The following is a 20,508-nucleotide window of genomic DNA, read 5'->3' as shown; positions in this document are numbered from 1 at the left end:
GCTGCTACCGAGCGCCGGCTCTTCCGTTTCCCGGTGCCTCGAACGCGCACGGAGGAACGCAGCGGCGCGCCTTGCTGCCGAAGCGCTGATGGAAGAAACACAGCTGGCCGCGCTGTCTGCGGGTGGAAACTGCAGCCGTCAATGCCGGAACCTCGTCCTCCAACGTCGGCTGCAAGGACTCCACGGCCACACTCTGCACGGAGACGTTCCTCGAAGTTAGCAGGATCCGGTCCGCCTGCTCAGCCAATCCACGGAAGTCGCCGGCCGCCAAACAAGAAGAGTTGGCGAGGGCTGCGCGCACCTGCAGTGGGAGCTGACGCAGAAAGATGTGCGGGAAAAGGAAACCATCATCCTCGGAGCCCAGCAACGACAGCATCTCGTCCATCAGGTCCACTGCCGAACCATCGCCCAAACCGGGAAGCGACAGTAGCTTGTCCGCTCTCTCCGTGGCTGACAAGCTGTAGCGCCGGAGGAGAAGCTGCTTGAGGGCGGCGTACTTTCCGCGCAGCGGCGGGGCTCGCAGGAGCTGCATCACGCGCCGGGTGGATTGCTGGTCCAAAGCCGCGACCACCAAAAAATACCTGGAGTCGTCTGCCGTTACTCCTCGCAGATGGAAAAGAGCCTCGACGTGCAGAAACCACGGCGCGGGGTCGTTCTGCCAAAACTCCGGCAGTTTAACGTGCTCCGCGGAGCTGGTCGGTCGCGGAAGCTGCGGCGCCATGGTCGTTGTGGAGACACGGTCCACAGGCACCGGGGAAGAAAATACGTCTTCCCCCGATGAGGAAGGGACACTATCCTCCTCTACCTCGAACATGTCCAAAAAACAGGGTCACCAATGTGGCAAGACAAGGAAAGGCTGAGACGCAGGTACTGTTTACTGTGGTTTATTCAGAACTCCACCTGTTCCCCATTCGGGAAGTATATATAGCTAAAGCCTCTAACATTACCCATCAACCCACTGGGTGAGAGGACACACCCCTGAGTGCACGCCACAATGCTTCCATACTGCTACTGTTGATTCTTCCAACTGTCCACAAGCCGTGAAATTCATATTCAACTAGAAACAGTGTCATTTGCCCATCCTCTGATATCTTCCTATGAGATGCATTCACAGACCCTCCAACACACAATCATGTGGCTAGGTTTGCTAGCTTAGTATACTTCCAGTGGACTTTTAGGCTTATAACACAGTTTAAATTACATTGTTTCGAGTTGCTTATGATAGAAAAAATTGTAAAATGTTTCCACTTAAATTTTAACCAGAATAATTCAGGTCAGATTAGACCTTGAATCTCAAATTTTGAATGTTACAGCATGAGAAAAACTCAGTGGTGAAAAAAGCCCACATGCAGTTACAGTTGGAGTATCATTTGTCTTACACTGCAGTGCAAACTTTGGGATAGAACACAAATTCAATACCATTTTTTGTATAATTGACAGTCGTAACTTTTTCATATTATTACTAAACCTGCCTGTTCTCTTTTCCTGTGTTTCTGCTCTGGAGCAACTTCCTTGTCATTAGTGAGTTCTCCTCAAACTGTTCTACAATGTACTGTCACTTTTTATTGTTTGTGTGCTTGACATTTATTTAACCAATGTTATTTTTCATACTTTGCATGTCCACATCTCTTCAAAATAAAGCTTTGTAATATATCTTGACATAAAGCGTTGCAGCAACAAAATGAGCATTGTGCTTTTACTGAAACGACATATTTCTAAAGAGGAGCCATTCCGGAGATCAACTTGGTCTGCAGACTGAAGGCTCACTGAGTCTCCCCCACTTACTGGAATGCGCTGTTTGGTTTTTTATTCATGTAATATTAATACTGAACATGTCGAGTGCAGCCAATAAGTGTGAAGCCAATAAGATAAACTGTTCAAGCTTAACATACAGTCGGACAGACAGCAAGACTGTTTATCAGTTTTACAGTGCCACTCATCCTAGAAATGCATGTTCTACCTGTGTTGCAAGGATTGTATCTTCCAAAAATAAGCAGATAGATTAACCTCTGACTTGAAGTGTGTGTGTGAATGTTTGTCTGTCAAAAACAAACAGCTTGTGAAGGATCAACACCAATGGGCGCGCCTGTAAAACATTCCATTCACCACACCCAGCATCACCTTTCAACACACGCATTAGGTACGAGTAAATAATGGATCTTCGGTGTGTGTGCAGTTCATAACTTGCTTTCACCTGTCTGCTTACAGGTAATAACGCAGATAGACTTGCCTGTACGCTGAGTCGTGGCCTCAGGCGTTTGCAGGAACGAGAGCTTCTTCACTCATATTTGTTGTTCCACCCAAACTCAACACGTTCTCTCTTCGCCTGCTGAGGTAAGAACCCCAATGTCAATGTCACTTACACTTATGGAACTGGTGGTGTTGTCATTCTGAGTTTCTCTATTGAACAATTGTTGTTACACATGAGACATTGAAAACAACTTATTTATACTGCAATCTTACATAACACCATAACAAAAAGAAAGTGTGGTGATTACAACAGTAGATAGCTTCGCTGTTTAACTTCTCATCAGAATTTAATATTAGGATAAAGGAAATTTACTCTGTTGCCTGTATTTTTCTGTATTATGTATTCTGGACTATGGTGCATGCAAAGGCTGAGAAATGAACCTGTTACATTACATTTAGCTGACGCTTTTATCCAAAGCAAACTTATCCTGTTGTCAAGTATTGTAATTCAGATGTTTTGTATGCTTTGTGTGTTTATTGTGTTTTTGGTTATATGTATTTGATCATATTAAAGTAATTTTATATTAGTTTAAACACGTCTCTTGCCCCTGTGATTTCAAGAGCCGGTGCTGTCGCACTTAGCATATATTAATATTTCCTGGAGGGGAAACTCCCCAGGTGGCGTTGTGGCAACTTTATCAATATCCCTGCTTTCCCTCATACTTACCCTCACGCTTATTACTATTAATATATGCTAAGTGGGATGGCAAAGGTTCTTGAAATCACAGGGGCAAGAGACGTGTTTAAACTAATAGAAAATTACTTTAATATAATCAAATACATATAACCAAAAACACATTGAACACACAAACCACTTGAATTAAAATACTTGACAACAGGACAGAGGTATGTTTTTAGTTTGCGGCGGAATGTCCAGTTGTCGATGGGGAGCTCATTCCATCATTTAGGAGCCAGGACAGCAAACTGTCCTGTGTTTAGCAACGTTTAGCAACGTGTTTAGCAACGAGCCGATTGGCAGAAGCAGAGCGGAGTGAACGTGCTTGGATGTAACGTTTCACCATGTCCTGGATATAGACTGGACCTGATCCGTTCACAGCAAGTCCTAATGTTTTGAACCGGATGCGGGCAGCCACTGGTAACCAGTGAAGGAAGCGGAGGAGCAGAGTAGTGTGAGTGAATTTAGGTTGGTTAAAAACCAGTCGAGCTGCTGCATTCTGAATGAGCTGCAAACGTCGGATGGCACTAGCAGGTAGACCTGCCAGGAGGGAGTTACAGTAGTCTACGTGTGAGATGACCAGAACATCTTTGGGACTGTGACAACAACAACAACTGTCAGTGCTCCTGCTGCTCGTGTTGTTGCTGTTGGAAGCATATCAGGAAACTAAAGGTCCATGTATTATCTTGTAATGCCAAGATTCATTGAATCACAAAGATGGCCAAATGTTATAAATCTAAATGCATTTCTTTCCAATATATATATTTTCAGGAACACTTTAGAAGCCTAAAGGATATTATCTAAAGGGTTATTACTTACTTTGTTATACATTACAGCAAATAAGCTGTCCAGATGAAACATATCATTAAGAAAAATTGGGACTTCATCGAGAACGATTATTCATTGAACCCCAGGGGTCAGTTTCAAAGGGCCACAACTACCAAGTCAGGAGTTAACTCCTGCTCCTAAACCTTACACTTGGCTTTGCCAACCCAAGAGCAACTTCTGCTGTGGTAATTGCAATTATTGAAACAATATGGTTCAAAACACTTTCAAAGATGTATTTAACAGCAAAATCTATCCTATCACCAGTTTCATAAAATGTAACAACTTCCCTGTTTTGTACCAAATTTATGATCTTGTGGTTGTTTCAGTGTAGGCCTCACTAAAAAGAGGCTGAGGGAGTGGCCGAGTGGCCGAGCATAGGTAGGCCCTCCATACAGGGAATCTGAATTATCGTATATGGCCAAACACTAAATAGAAGCCCAACATGGGAGCAATACAACTTTAAGAGTGTGAGGTATTGAAGTAATCAGCTCTATTCCCAGGGGGCGGGGACAAAATCAAAAGCCTTAATCAAAGAGAAGCTAACTTAATCCATGTCTCAACCCTAACCCATTTGTAATAATAGTAATAATATTAATAATAATAATAATTTGTATATCACTTATATAACCAGGTTACAAAGTGCTTCACACAAAAGTCCTTGGCAAAATGAAGAATCAATTGTAAAAAAGATATTGTGTTTAGTCCAATTTAAGAGCAAAATCATGACATGATAAGGTTGAGACCTTAAGTTTGCAGAGAAAACCCAACAGTTCCCACAATGAGCAAACACTTTGGCGACTGTGGAGAGAAAAAGCTCCTTCATTAACTAGAAGAAACCTCCTGCAGAACGAGAATCAGTGTGGCTGGCAATGTACAGCCGTGGCCAAAAGTTTTGAGAATGAAACAAGTATTGGTTTTCCGAAAGTCTGTTGCTTCAGTGTTTTTAGATCTTTTTGTAAGATGTTACTATGGTATACTGAAGTATAATTACAGGCATTTCAGTGTCAAAATATTGTATTGACAATTACATTGAGTTCATGCAAAGAGTCAATATTTGTAGTGTTGACCCTTCTTTTTCAAGACCTCTGCAATTCAACCTGGCATGCTGTATATTAACTTCTGGGCCACATCCTGACTGATGGCAGCTCATTCTTGCATAATCGATGCTTGGAGTTTGTAAGAATTTGTGGGGTTTTGTTTGTCCACCCGCCTCTTGAGGATTGACAACAAGTTTTCAGTGGGATTAAGGTCTGGGGAGTTTCCTGGCCATGGACCCAAAATGTTGATGTTTTGTTCCCCGAGCCACTTAGTTATCACTTTTGCCTTATGGCAAGGTGCTCCATCATGCTGGAAAAGGCATTGTTAGTCACCAAACTGTTCTTGGATGGTTGAGAGAAGTTGCTCTCGGAGGATGTTTTGGTACCATTCTTTATTCATGGCGGTGTCCTTAAGCAAAATTGTTAGTTAGCCCATTCCCTTCGCTGAGAAGCAACCCCACACATGATTGGTCTCAGGATGCTTTGCTGTTTGCAAGACACAGGACCGATGGTAACGCTCACCTTTTCTTCTCCGGACAAGCTTTCGTCCAGATGCCCCAAACAATCTGAAAGGGGATTTTTCAGACAAAATGACTTTACCCCAGTCCTCAGCAGTCCAATCCCTGTACCTTTGGCAGAATATAAGTCTGTTCCTGATGTTTTTCCTGGAGAGAAGTGGCTTCTTTGCTGCCCTTCTTGACACCAGGCCATCCTCCAAAAGTCTTCGCCTCACTGTGCGTGCAGATGCACTCACACCTGCCTGCTGCCATTCCTGAGCAAGCTCTGCACTTGTGGTGCCCCGATCCTGCAGCTGGATCAACTTTAGGAGACGGTCCTGGCACTTGCTGGACTTTCTTGGGCGCCCTGACGCCTTCTTCACAACAATTAACCCGCTCTCCTTGAAGTTCTTGATGATCCGATAAATGGTCGATTTAGGTGCAATCTTAATAACAACAATATCCTTGCCTGCGAAGCCCTTCTTATGCACAACAATGAAGACTGCACGTGTTTCCTTGCAGGTAACCATTGTTAACAGAGGAAGAACAATGATTACAAGCACCACCCTCATTTTAAGGCTTCCAGTCTGCAATTCTGTCTTATTCGGCATGACAGAGTGATCTCCAGACTTGTCCTGGTCAACACTCTCCCTGTGTTAACAAGAGAATCATTGACATGATGTCAGCTGTTCCATTTGTGCCAGGGCTGAAATGCAATCGAATGTTATTTTGGAGATAAAGTAAATTTTCATGGTAAAGAGAGACTTTGCAATTAATTGCAATTCATCTGATCACTCTTCATAACATTCTGGAGTATATGTAAATTGCCATCATAAAAACTGAGGCAGCAGACTTTGTTAAAATGAAGATTTGTGCCATTCTCAAAACTTTTGGCCACGGCTGTATACCGGGCGTTGCGAAAATCCGGGGTGGAAAACACCTACCCGGTGTACGGGAGAGGGAAGGAAGGTTAAAACCTGAGGCAATTAGTGCCTCACTGGGAATATGAATACGATTTATGATGGTAGATAATTTATTTTTATTTATTTTGTAGTCTTTCATTGTTAGAGACATATAGGGGAAGGATGCTTAACACCGGTTCATGAATGCTGCCTATTTTAGTTGAGTCATAATGAGATTAAATGATGATCAGATAGTGTTTATATTGATTAGCTGATGGCTGGTGTGGCCATTTGGGGGAGCTAGTGGGAGTAGTATTCTGAGGTGCTGTATTCGAGGAAGATGTTTCTAGGGGGCGTGTCTGAAAGGTAAACAGTCAGTCTCGTACAGCAGAATGTACAACATGCTGTCTTCCTTAGGGGCGGTCGTAAGCCGTAACATGACTTGGGGCTGGTGCGTAGAGCAGCTTTCACAGAACGGTGGAACCGCTCGCACAGCCCGTTAGCCTGCGGGTGGTATGCTGTGGTGCACTGGAGCTTCGTTCCCATGCCCTCTGCCACAATGTTCCAGAGCCCAAATGTAGACTGCAGGCCCCAGTCAGAAGAAATGTCCGATGGAACGCAGAACCGAGTGACCCAGGAGCTTCCGGCCAACGAGTGGTTCTGTCCACCATTGGGAGAAGGTGTGTGAACCCCTGAGAGGTGAATTGTGCCAGGGGGGGCTTAGTGTGGCGGTGGAATTTATTTCGCTGGCACACACCACACATGTTAAGATGCATTTATTAGTCCCAAACACATGCACAGTCATGCAAAGGCACACTCATGCAGGTAGGGACATTTAATCTCTGCTTTTGACCGTGCACACAGAGCAGTGAGCAGCCATGTACGGCGCTCGGGTTTCAGCCCACTTCAGCACATCTTTTTAAGGACCATGCCAGACAAACTTTGCTGCTACCAACTTCTGTGAGGGCCTTTTTCCGATGTGTGACAGGCCATGGACAGGGTCGGAAATCTGTCGTCTCCATCCTGTGGGAACGACTGGTCTTGTCTGGCCTGTGGAAACATCACAAAGGAGTGTAGTGCCAGCAGTACCGAAAGCAACATCCTCAAACCTCAGTCCTGTCTCAGCCGTCCTCAGCGTCTGTGGATCAGAAATTTGATCTGCTGCCATGCAATCATAGTCCACACCAAATTGGACGGCTCCAGTAACCTCTCTGGAGAGGCAGTCAGACACCAGGTCGTGCTTGCCTCCACATGTAGTATATCTGTGATGAACTCCGACCCACTGCTCATGCACCGCTCCAACTGCATAGTCAGAAGCATCACTCGTGATGGATATCAGAACATTGGTGACATTGGTCGCATTAGATGTGCTGCCTGTGGAAGAATGCAGTGATAAAAGTTCACCATGCCCAAATCTCCTGCAGAGACTTCACAGAGAGTGGGCGTGGGAAGTTTGTGACAGCATCCACCCTTGAAGGGAGAGGAATTGTACCGTCCTCAGTAATGCGGTGTCCCAAGAAGTCAATAGCCATCAGCCCAAACTGACGCTTGGCTAGGTTTATAATCAGGCCATGCTGACTGAGTCGCTCAAAGAGTGTCAATAGGTGAGACGTGTGTTCTGTCTTAGAAGTACTAGCCACCAGCATATCATCCAGATAAATAAATAAAAAAGGTACGTCCCTCAGTACTCTATCCATCAGTCGCCAACAGCAAACCAAATCAACTAGTGCAAACCAATATAACAGTCTTTGGTGAATTCTGTCTTATCACATGTGTCCACTACACTACTTGATTAATAATCCCTCCCCATGTTCAAATTGAAGAATTCAGTCTAATGCAAACTATTGGCGATCGCTGTTCTAATTGTATTTTTATCGAGGTGATTTGAATATAAGGACTCAAATAAGATAAGACCTTTTTTTGTAAAGTTTGTTTTATGCCAAGATTATCTACTTTCTTTTTTATCTGAACAGAGCTCAACCACTGCAGCAATGCATACCTCTGGTGTTTGTATGAACATCATCAATGCACGTCATCAGAAAAGTGGCCGTGGGACCATCACCAACCCCATTAGCTTCCTCAACCAAGACTACGAGCAGATGAAACAGTACTGCCTCAGCCGACGAGTAAGGTACATTGATGAGATGTTCCCCCCTGACAGTAACACCATCGGCGAAGGGTTACTGAAACCTTCTGACCTGGACCGTGTGGTGTGGCTGAGACCAGCGGTGAGTGATGTGGTAGCTGAAAAGATGGGATTTAGCATAACAGTTATCCAAGTCTATGGTTAAATGAATAGGTTGTTAAAAAGGCAAACTCAAGTAAATTTGTGTTTATTTAACTCCACAAGCGAGTGGCTTATACTTTCGGCTGTTTAAAGCTGCAATGTGAATTCTTCTCAAAGCTAAAAGCTATTTTGTACCATAGGGCAAAAAACAAGATAACACTAACAGTTTAGTGATCATTTATTTTGTCATGGCATGTTACCAACAAAGCAATAACAGGCCAACATACTGTAGTTACAAATTATTGTGATCCGCTTTGGTCTGTCACTTCCTGGTCTCTCTCCTGTTAAGGGTTTTACTATGTCACTTGTTTATTGCTAGCTTGAGTTAGCTATTGTGTAGCACAGAGTCCCATTGCCAAAACTTTTGAAGGATAGAGAGCTCAGATGAATGACCAACCTGACAAGGCAGGCTATAGTAATATTATAAGGCAATATTATTTTCTCACAGTTGAAATATTAAAACCTTCAACAATAACGTGTAAATAATTCCTCTGTTTCAGGTTATGGTATCCAATCCATCTTTTGTTGTTAAAGGGATCTCCAGATTTGACTTTGGTCAAGGCCATCTTGGTAGGAAACTTGCTTGATTCACAACAATATATGAGTTGGTTCTACAGTAGTGTCATTAAGAGATGCCCAAACAGCCAAGTGGCACAACTGCATCATCATGAAATTGCAGAAAAACAGCACTTTAAGGCCAAACAAGGCCAATGTAGATCGGTTTCAAGCGGTTCTAGCGGTAATTGTGTTCATTGCACAGTTTTTTAGCATAGTGTGACACATATGTCGCAGAGGACAGCTCTTTTAAAGTTTGGACGAAAACAATCCAAAATCCTCAAGCCTCTCCTTCAACAGTATTTTAAGGATTTGATTGTTGCTACTTGTTCTATATCTCTGTGGAACGGACTCCGGTAGACATAAAAATTATTTCTGTTTTACAATGTATTTTACTTATTATATACTTATTTAAATAGGGAATTTTTATTTAATCAAAGCTCAATGAATCATGGTACCTCGAGATCAGAAGGTAACAAGTCGAGTCTGAAAGATAATGGTGGATATGCACAGCATGTGGTTTAGAGTGTTCAGAAAAAGTTATGCTAGTGCATCAGTGTAATGATACTGAGAAGACATCCATGTTTTCCAACCTAACCTCATCTGTGTTCATGGGACAGTAAGAACCTACAATAACCACTGTACTGTGTATTCTGCCTCTTGGCTGTGTTAGCATACTTGAATGTTTCTTAGATGTAAACCTGTTTATGCAAACATTACTGTCATGTCTGCTTAACATACTGTCCTGACAACTCAACGGTTCTATTTTACTTAGGAAACTGCTGGTTCCTTGCATCTATCGGAGCTCTGACATTCCACAAGTCAATACTAAAGCAAGTTGTTCCTCCTGAACAAAGTTTCAATGAGGACTACTGCGGGCTGTTCCACTTCAGGGTAAATATTGCCAACATCATCCAAAAATAGGTTCTGATCAATTATATACATATCATTTTGCTATAACCTTCTTCATATTCTCAAATATTCAGTTTTGGAGGTTTGGGAAATGGGTAGATGTTATCATTGATGACAAGCTACCAACAATTGATGGAAGAATAATCTTCGTCCAATCCAAAACTCCGACTGAGTTCTGGCCTGCTTTGCTGGAGAAAGCCTATGCCAAGTATGAAAAACAATTCTCCAGTCCTCATAGTGTCAGATCCACATTGATCTTACTTTCTGAAAGCCTTTGAAAGTAATTTAACACCTGCTGTCAGGGTGTGTGGTTCATACGCAGATATGAAGTCTGGAACTCCTGCTGAGGCTTTGGTTGACTTCACTGGCGGTGTCCACATATACGTGAACCTCACAGAACCTCCTCCGGACCTGTGGGAGCTGATGACAAGAGCTGGACAGAATATTTCCCTGATGGGCTGTGGGACTCATAAGGGGGTGAGCATTTATATTCCACACAAAACCACAGAGCATAACATCAAAGCATCTCAAGGCTTAGATAATCTAAGGTTGTCCTAGAGCAGTATCTAAGATGGAAGTATAAATAGAACTTTCGAGCTTCCAACATTTTATCTTTTCATAGCAGGAAGCTAAAATCACATTAGTTTGATTTTATTTACAGTTTGGATCAATCCCTTATATGAACATCTGATTCCAGTATAATCTACCGCAACGTTAAAGTCCACCAGTGGCTGACAAGACTCAATAACTCTGAAAATGATCTGTAGGGCATAAGAACAATTCAACTGTATGTAATTACCTTTGGCATTTGACTACTTTACATTAAATTTCATTTAGCTGACGCTTTTATCCAAAGCAACTTACAGTAAGTGCATTTAACCCCGAGGGTACAAACCCAGAACAACAAGAATCAAGAAAGTACAATATCTAACAGCCTATGCCTAAAGGAAAAGATGAAGTGCTCCAAGCTGTAGTTAAAGTATGTGTTAGAGCAAGAAGGTTGGGTCAAGGTTTTGAATGGGTCCAATAATGCATGAAAGCATTTATTCAAGTCAATTCAACTGTCACATCAAGAGGTCACATAATTTTCTTGTTGATCAAATTGGCTATTTCCCTTTTGATTTTGAGTACAATATTTTCAGGCTTGTGCATTTAAGTTGGTATGTTTTGTCCAAGGTTAATTTAGTTTCAGTCTAATGTATTTTGAGAAGTGCAATTAAGTTTTTACTAAATGGTGTTTGCTCATAAATTTCAGAACTGTACCTTCAGGATATGTTGAGTCTATCAATGCCATTTCAGTGACATCTCTCTATACTCTATACATCTATCTTATAGAAAACATCTGCCAATGATGTGCTGCCAAATGGATTGGTCCAAGGCCATGCCTATGCTGTCACAGGTGTGAAACAGGTAACTAGTCATATTTGCAGTGACGGCATGGCAGCATACAGACTTCTGTGTTTGTATAAATATCCCTGATTTTTCGTCTGCTGCTCATTTCTTGTCAGTTTATTAGCCGAGGGAAACTCGTTAACCTGGTGCGTTTGTGGAACCCCTGGGGCCAAACAGAGTGGAACGGACAGTGGAGCGATAAGTAAGAATGACTACCCAGCAAATGTTTCATGAAGATTTATAAAGATAGAAGTTACTTTACCCTCCCCAAATAACATGTTGCTGATGTTTTCGCTGTCACCTTTTTTTGTTAATCACATATGAGGGGATTGAGGATATCTGAAACAAACAGACAAGACACTTCTCTATTACTTTCTTAAATTAGATTTAATACCTTGGAGGCAGTTGTATTGTATTTTATATATATTTATATTTATATGTTAATCTATGTCAATGCATTTATATGTTATGAGGGCAAATTTTGGTTCTACACCATCATTGTGAGGACATTTTGACAGTGTGTGAGGACATTTTGGCTGGTCCTCACAAATTATATTGGCTTTTTGAGGGTTAAGACTTGGTTTTAGGTTTAGGGTTAGGCATTTGGTTTTGATGGTTAGGGTTAGGTTAAGGGGCTAGGGAATACATTATGTCAATGAGTGTCCTCACAACTATAGAGAGACACGTGTGTGTGTGTATGCATCTTTTTATATAATTCATAACTATGTTTCTTTCCTCCTCTCTCATTGTCAAACTGTCGCTAAAGTTCGCCTTTGTGGCAAACTGTGACTCCTCAGGATCGTGAAATGTGCCTTTCAATGATAAATAATGGAGAGTTTTGGTAAGTGTGATGTATGTGCTAATCAAAATTTTATTTCATTCTTAAAATGGCAATAATTAATAATTATTATTCGAACACACCTTTTGTTACATTATAGTTTTGGGTAAAAATGCACTAATGTGTTAATGTGTCTAAAATTAAGTACAGTGTATCAGGCACTATGTTCATATACTCTCCGAGCAGTACATTTTCGCTCAAGCGACTGCCACAGAATATTTAGTTTCCTCTCGTGGATCAAAGAGTTATTAAATACAAAACATATCTTACTTATAATTCAATGATGATAATCAACTTAGTTCATTTCTGATTTGGACAGGATGACACTGGAAGACTTCTGTGAGTTCTACGATGATCTTGACATCTGCTGCCTGTGTCCAGACTTCCTTGATGGAAGCTCCACGTGCCATTGGAAGTCGTCATTCTATGAGGGCAGATGGGTTGCAGGAACCACGGCTGGAGGATCCACGGAGAACTATGGTACTTTCCAAATATCTGTAAATAAGTTAAACTGTTTCTGCATCTTAGAGAGATACAGAGACAGTTTCACTTTTCTGCTCTGTACTTTCTAAAAGAGGCAAACATGACTCCAAATGGAAACTATGAATAGTAAAACCAGAGACAAATGTGAGATGGAACACAATAATAGCATTAAGACTGAAATATAGAGCTGGTTCTAATCATTTGTCAGTTAAAAGATCAAATTCCAATTTATTTGATGAATTTATAATCACCTTTCAAAATGTAGAAATAAATGATTAACAAATCTAAATCTAAAGTCTATAATTAATTCTTTGGCGCACACCAGACTCCATACACACAAATCAGAATTTTGCAATCCTGGATGAACTTGCTGCAGTAAGTTTGTATTTGATGTTTTTGTCTCCTTCAATCTTCCAGAAAAATTCTCAACTAATCCACAGTATCGGATCAAGGTCGGCAAATTATTCAGTGAGTGTTCAGAGAACCAGGGGGAAAAAAACTTTCTGGTGTCTCTCATGCAAATGCCCGACAAAAGGAACAGACGCCTGGTTGAAAATCTCCACATTGGACTCAACGTATTTGAGGTAAGTTTTGTTTTATGGGGTTTTCTTGTTTTTCTTTGTGTCATTTCTGGATTAAACTTTAAATAGTTCATGCATTGAACTGGGTTGAAAATAGTCACATAGAGATACAAATGAAATAGTTCTGTGGGTTCAGCCATTACATGTCATTATGTTAAACGTTCCAGTGGGAAATTAAATTATATGGTGTGCATTATCTTTATTTTAATTACTTCATAATGTCAAATGTTTTGTTTTATCCTCAACACAACCTTCATTGTCCTCTGGTTTCATCCAAGGTGACTGAAGAGGTAAGTAAAATTTCTCACACATTGCCCGTCTATACTGGAGGTTGAGCTGAGCTGCATAGAAATTAAACATCTGCTTATTATTGGCATAGTACCAGGCAAACAAAGGGAGGTTCCAAGCTTCTTTCTTCGCCAAAAACAAAGTTGTGGCAAAAACTAAAAGCTACTTGAACGCACGTGACGTGATGGAGTTCGTCATGTTGAAGCCTGGTGAATACCTGATTGTGCCATCCACCTACCATCCCAATGAGACGGCCTCCTTCATCCTGACCATCCTGTCCAAGGCCGAGAACCATGTGCAGTAAGTCAGTTAAATCCCCCTCATTAGCTTTCAAAGAGTTGTAGATGTAAAGTTTATTTGTATATGCCACATAGCATATCCTACAAGACATTGAAATGACAAAATACGCAGGCATGTGCATATTAATAAGTCCTTGACCAGTCTCAACACTCTACATGCAAAGACCAAACTGATCTCAACATTCAATCTAACGTCTGCTTGCAAAAAAATTTCAGAATCTCTAAATGGTCTGGGGAGTTTCTCCTGCCAGCTACTTAAAATAAATAATATTTAAAAGCATTGATTCATCTTCCCAGCACAACCACAATGACATCTGCTGGTCTATTAGCAGTTATACAAGAGTAGCATGTTTGTCCTGTTTTTTTTTTAGGGTACTTAAAACACTGCTCCAGTGATAAGGTGAATAAAGTCATTGGACTCAAAGGATATTGATCAAATATGAATTAAGATATAGAGTAAGAACTCGGGAGAATGTCTGAATAAGCCAATGAGAGAACAGTTGAACAGCTGCTACGTTCCTCGTGTGAAAGGCAACATCTGGAGAAAGTCTGGACGGTATTTTGCGGACATTCTCAAGGGTTCATGTCTGAAAACGACTTTGCTGGCATAAGTAACTGTTGTAGAGAAACGTATTTCACTCAATTGAGAAATAAATTCTGCTGTTATTGTGAAGTAACAAGATTGTTCAAAACTCTGCTAGAAGCTCTATATCTATCTTACTTAAGAGACATTTATCTCCCAGTGTCTTGAACCAAAACCCAAATAAAACAGGATCAAACTACACAGGTGGGACATGTTTGCTCCAACAGTCTCTATGCTAAATTCAAGATCATTCAACGATTGTGAGGAAGGATCTTGTGACCCAAAAAAAAACCTGCATTTTTTCCTCATGAAATGAGAAATGAATAGTGTTCATTGAGAAGAACAGAACACCTATATTTTTCTCAAGTAAATTATTATGTTAATTTAGAAAAACTGACAATTATTGTGTTAATCCAGAAAAATAAAGCGAAATTGTTTGTCTGTAGTTATTAATTACTGAATCTCAAGTTTTAACCCCTAACACTACTTGTTACTGTAATTAGGTAGCGTGTGTGATGATTCCCTGCAATGACCACGAGTACTGACTTATGTTCTTCCTCTCAGTGAGGATTCTGGAGGCCATAACCACGAACACAACGAAACAGAAGAGGTGCAGAAGTGTTTTTAATTGACCCTCTGTGTTAATATCATTTTGGTCTTTCTGCTTTGATCCATGTTTTTTTCTGATTGCATGGATCATATAAGATACATGTATATATATTTATTACCTTAGCTCACCTGGAACTGAACACTCCGTCTTTTTCAGAAAACACCAGAGGAAAGTGTACTGGATGACGCAAATAAGAGAAACTTTTTCCGTCAAAACTCTGACAAGGTAATTTTTGTGTCTTCAGACAATTGCACAACATAGTGAGAAATTGTATTTGCTTTGTTTCCAGGAACTTGATGAAAGAAACTAGACACTGGGTTATTTTTGAAAATCAGAAACAGGATCTATCCTATATTCAAACAAATAGTTTCAGCTTCAGTGGTGCACACGAGATCTTCTCTTTCACTTTTGTGCGGCTGTCACTAATTACAATCTGCTGCACATATATAGAGTTGCAAAAGGGCGGAACATTTCCGGGAAAAATTTCCATGGGAGGTTAGGCTCGGGAATTTGGGGAATTTTGAAAAAAAAAAAATACGCAAATTAAATGCTGAGCATTAAAAACAACATTCAAAACTCTATTTTAAAGCTGTATGGAATGCAGCACACGCTGCACGTTGCATTTCAACCCTCCACTGTGCATTTCTCCATCACATGCACAGAAAATTCCCAGCATCCTGCACACTACACCAGGGCTGTCGAGGCCTGCTGTAGTGTGCAGGACTAGTCAGGTAAGTTTCGATGATATTACTGGGGAAAATATATTAGCATGCTGATTGAGGATTATTCATCTGTCCATCTAGCCTATTTCTATTCATTTATCCATCAATTGTAAAATATTTTTACAGACGATTCAAATTTTTTGGCAAACTATTTATATCTCTGGCATTGCATTAGTGTTTTTTTACAAGCTTTTTCTCATCTTATTCTACAGAACAATGCCACGTGCACTATCTCATGAGTTGAAACATTTCACCCCAGCCAATGTAGAAGGAAAGGCTGTGTACATTTGCAAATACTGTGCAAAGACCTATGTTAAGAATGACACTAAGATGCAGAAGCATATAGTCAAGTGCCCAAAGTTTCCTCAGGGCTCAAATCAGCCTATGACAAAACAAAATGCTTATATTTATGTCTGTATATGACAAAGTAAATACAGTTAGTATAAATTACCCACAACATTTCCAGTTTATTCCTGTTAATTCCCGTATATTCCCGTTAATTCCGAAAGTTTCCAACTTTGAATATTCCCGGAATTTTGCAACGCTAGTTGCACGTAAGAGAAACATTCATGCGTGTGCCCTGTGTACCCTATTATTATTATTAGTCTGACTTATTTTCTGATTTCTTTTCCAGTATGAAGAAGTGGATGCTGAGATGCTCCAGATGATTCTAAATGACCGAATCTTGAAAGGTTTGAAAACTTTGGTTAAAATATTCGTACGTAATTATCTTTTGTTCCATTTCTTAGTTGCTGAGTTTAGGCCAAACTGAATCTCCTGCTATTTTATGTTTTTGTTCAGGAGATTTGAAATCTGGAGGCTTCAGCATCGATGCCTGTCGCAGCATGATTTCTCTGATGGATGTATCCTACGTGATGTTTATGCTACACTAGAATGTAGTGATATAAGAAGTGTGCACTTACAGAGACCTGTCTGCCCTTTTGTTTATTTAACAGTCATGAATAGATTTAAAAATCAGGTGGACACATGAGACAGCATTCTGACTCTTAATACCTTAATGTTGGGTTAAAGACGTCTATCACGGGCAAACTGAATGGCGAGGAATTCCTTCGTCTGTGGAAGAAGGTCATCGTGTACAAGGTAAAAGGACCCAACGACTAGTTACATCATAATTATAACATCACTACTCTAATGAACGGTTAGGATACATCTTGCTTTATATCCTGAATGGTGATCTTCTTGATTACCTCATAATTTCACTAAACTGTTGTTTTTTTTAATTGCACAGGACATTTTCTCCCAAAAGGACGTTTCACTTACAGGAACACTGTCTCTGAATGAGCTCAGGAATGCTGTCATGGCCTCAGGTGGATGATAAACTTGTTATTTTTGTCTCTTGTGGGCAGACGTCACTGCCTTGTGGGAGAAATTCCCCTTGTTTGAAAACAAATGAACTGTGTACAAAGACAGAAAATGCCCAAACAATTTTGAACACAATGCAATGCTAAGAAACCAGGTGCCAAATAAATAAGGTATCCACCAGATGTTGACAAAGTACTCAATGGGAAGTCAGACTGTGACATGTGAAAAGAACCTTCTTGCTCCGTCTCACAGCAAGAAGGTTCTTGGCTCTAATCCCCGTTTTGCCGTGGTCTTTATGTCCAGATTGGGGATAGGTTGATGGAGAGTCTGATTGACTCAAGATCCGCCCCCAAGCAACCCTAAATAAATAAGCATTATCGATAATGGTTAGTTAATTCTTAATTGGTCATTTTTGGGGAAAAAATTCAGCGGCAGAGAAAAGCGCAATGAGACATAATTAATAATAATTACATTTTTGTAAAACGATTTGAGCAAAATTTCTTGTGCTTTTCAAATATAGTGTTTTTTTTAATTATTGAATACAACCTGTAAAGACATTTCACTTTATCCTTTGAAAACATCACAAACATTAACGTCAATATCTACGTTGCCGATGTATTGCATAATATCCCCTCTGCTGTCTTTTTTTGTCAATACTTTTTGCGGGGGTTATAACCCTTTTAATATATGCACAGCACATTCTTTTCATTACAGTATTGAATTGGACTCCATTGCTGCAAATATTGAAATACTGAATTATAGAGTGGAGAACTTAGCTTTTTTATTTATGATTTCAAAAATTGCACTCCCTTTCACAGTGGGTTTGTTCTATTCAAGCCTCCTTGCAATAAAATTCAACAGTATGAGAGTCCTATTACAAATAATCTGCAGATGAATCAGTGATGAAAATAATGGAATATGTTCTGAACTCTTGTCTGATGTCTATTGTTCAGGAAAGCGTGTCAGCGATGACATGCTGAATTTGATGGCTCTGCGCTACGGTGCCTCCTCTGGACACATGACACTGGAGAGTTTCATCAGTCTCCTCCTTCGCTTTGAATGCATGTCCCGTAAGTGCATTTGGACAGCCGACAAAGCCATTATGCGAGCATGAGAAAGGAAATGGCGAAAGTCTTCACCCTCACTTATTAATCTCTTCTCTCTTCCTTCTCTGCCATTATTTCTGCAGCCAAAAGCTTGTTTACCAAACAAAAATTACAATTATCATTTACCAACCCCCCCAGCAGTGGTGGATACTTGGTGTCTCGAGCCACCTCCACTCTTTTCCAGGTTGACAAAGGCGACTTCTATCAATCCTTTTTTAAATCATCTTTCTTCTCTGGCAAAAATACTCTTTTCAGTCAAGGGGAGAAACAACATTAAGTCCTAGAGAGTGCTTACATCCACCAAGGCTAACATCCTGCCTTGTAATGTTAAAGTGAAAAAAATCACTGCCCTCGATGGCCTATGCCCTACCCTTTCACCAAGTTTCAGATAAATCCCGTCAGTAGTTATTTTTTTATAAATCCCTGGCAACAGTACAGGATACTAGAGTTTAAGGTGAAGTGGAAACATTATGTTTAATCTTTCTCGAAAGTCCAATAACTTCCAGTAAGTCCCTTCACTTATTACCATTTGGAGAATTTTGTGTTGTGTAGTGTTTTAGCCAGCCAGAGCTGCTCTGTACCATTGTCCATTGCATTTTATTGGCTATGATTATATCATGTGAAGCCTGAGGTAACAACAAGTTGTTTTTTTCTCAACAGAAATCTTCAAGCAGCTGTCTGATGGATCGTCCATGACTCTTGGTGAATCAGAGGTAACACAAGCTCTACAGAGTTCATATAATTTTTTTTGAGAGTATCTCAAAATGGTTCTGTCTTTTCATAACCTGCAAAGGGATTTATTTGAAAATGTCTTATTTGTATTTTTCAAATAGAATTCCACTTATGTCTCTACAGGACATTGTTAAGTCTCTGTGATGAAGTGATGACAATTTTGAGCATCTAGCAGAAATGTAGCATCAAATGAATAATCTATCTTAACTTTATTTACAGTGGATGTACCTTTCCATGTACACTTAATCTGCCAGAGAAGATGAGCTGCAGGACTCATTTGGAACAACGGCAGCAGACGATGTCCAAATAGAATAAAAGAACAAACAAAGTAATTTCTATTGCAAATAAGCTGTTCTATATTTTTTTAACAACAGGGCGTTTCTTTCACTCCATTGCAAAGCTGAGTCGGAGAACAAAAGAATAGCACAGACAGATATGCTATCAGATACTCTGAATATTTTTTTTATAAAAAATGCTACGCTGAAAACTGGCAAAGAAAAGGTCAAATATTTTACTGCGTGGATCATGGCTACACTAATGTAGCTAATGTACTAATGTACAATGTGAATGGGTATTGTTCATTTTAGGTGGGTTACTGCATTACCCGATTTACAATTAGATGGAATTTTTCCAAAATACGATTTTTTGGGGCCATGCAATAAGCATGTATCACTGGTACCCATGAAGCCATATCACTTTCTGTAATCTTCCACCTTTGTCTCTATACAATTACCATGTTGTTAACAGTGAATGTTTACATGGACAGCAACATTTCAATATTATTCCGATCAAGACACTAGAATAAGACAATGTCATATAAAGATAATTTATTGATTACTTTAACCTGATAAATGTCTTACTCAGACTAAGCACTATTTAAATCAAGATATGTGGAGTATTCCAAGCTAAATCAGATTATGACAGCATGTATAGGTCTTAATAATATTAAAAGGTCCTACTGGAGTTTTCATTGTATTTTCTGACATCGACATACGGCAGTAACCAACTGCTTGATGACATTTGCCCTGGGTGTAAACAAGATGCTATTTCAAGTTGGGGTTTTAAATCTGTTGGATTGACATCGGACACAATGGCTTAGTGGACATAGTAATGAGTCCTAACCAGACTGCTCTGTGACATGTAAACAGGAATATGAATTGATTTGAATTGAATTCTATTAGTAACTCATCTAAACAACATAATAGACATGTCTAATTCTGTATGAAGGTCAACAGTTGGAATATTGGTGTCCATATAAACAGTGTAATTTCATGAATACTATTCAGTAATATGATTGCCACGGAGGGGGAATTAGCCAATATTAGCATGCTAGCGTGCGAGGATATGTATATGTTATACCGGCTAATTACCAGCTTGTTAGCAGTAATGATAGCATACAGTAGTTAGCATGTACTGTACAATGCTGTGATTTTTTTTTTGGTGAAGGTTTTTTGATTGAATTTAACAAAATAAAGATATAATCCAGGTTAAGTGTATGAACAGTTCTTTCATTTTTTAAATTACTTGCAGATATCTCGAAATGAGGGAAATTGAGTTTAAATTTGATTAAGAAAAGTAACTTTGGTGACAATGCATTGCCTTGTGAT

General features: G+C 40.1%; 1 protein-coding gene across 2 annotated transcripts; it reads left to right on the top strand.

The window, feature by feature from the left end:
* The first annotated feature begins 2,007 nt into the window (after positions 1 to 2,007).
* On the top strand, positions 2,008 to 20,392 carry LOC128450816 (calpain-1 catalytic subunit). 2 transcript variants are annotated; one of them, XM_053434505.1, is made up of 23 exons: positions 2,008 to 2,140; positions 2,209 to 2,334; positions 8,164 to 8,418; positions 8,978 to 9,047; positions 9,808 to 9,926; positions 10,019 to 10,152; positions 10,247 to 10,421; positions 11,280 to 11,354; positions 11,453 to 11,538; positions 12,103 to 12,177; positions 12,494 to 12,654; positions 13,075 to 13,241; positions 13,517 to 13,528; positions 13,618 to 13,826; positions 14,973 to 15,018; positions 15,175 to 15,243; positions 16,375 to 16,432; positions 16,542 to 16,603; positions 16,773 to 16,841; positions 16,990 to 17,068; positions 18,017 to 18,133; positions 18,830 to 18,882; positions 19,121 to 20,392. In XM_053434505.1, exons 3-23 carry the CDS (start codon positions 8,182 to 8,184, stop codon positions 19,145 to 19,147), a joined length of 2,100 nt encoding a protein of 699 aa, XP_053290480.1. In that variant the 5' UTR covers positions 2,008 to 2,140; positions 2,209 to 2,334; positions 8,164 to 8,181; the 3' UTR covers positions 19,148 to 20,392. The 2 variants fall into 2 exon arrangements, with proteins under 2 accessions (XP_053290480.1, XP_053290479.1); XM_053434504.1 differs by having other exon boundaries at positions 2,117 to 2,334.
* Positions 20,393 to 20,508: the final 116 nt, after the last annotated feature.

Source organism: Pleuronectes platessa, chromosome 11 (genome assembly GCF_947347685.1).
Source record: "Pleuronectes platessa chromosome 11, fPlePla1.1, whole genome shotgun sequence".
Classification (NCBI taxonomy): domain Eukaryota; kingdom Metazoa; phylum Chordata; class Actinopteri; order Pleuronectiformes; family Pleuronectidae; genus Pleuronectes; species Pleuronectes platessa.
The sequence above is the reverse complement of the archived record's forward strand: the minus strand, read 5'-3'. Positions and strand labels throughout refer to the sequence as shown.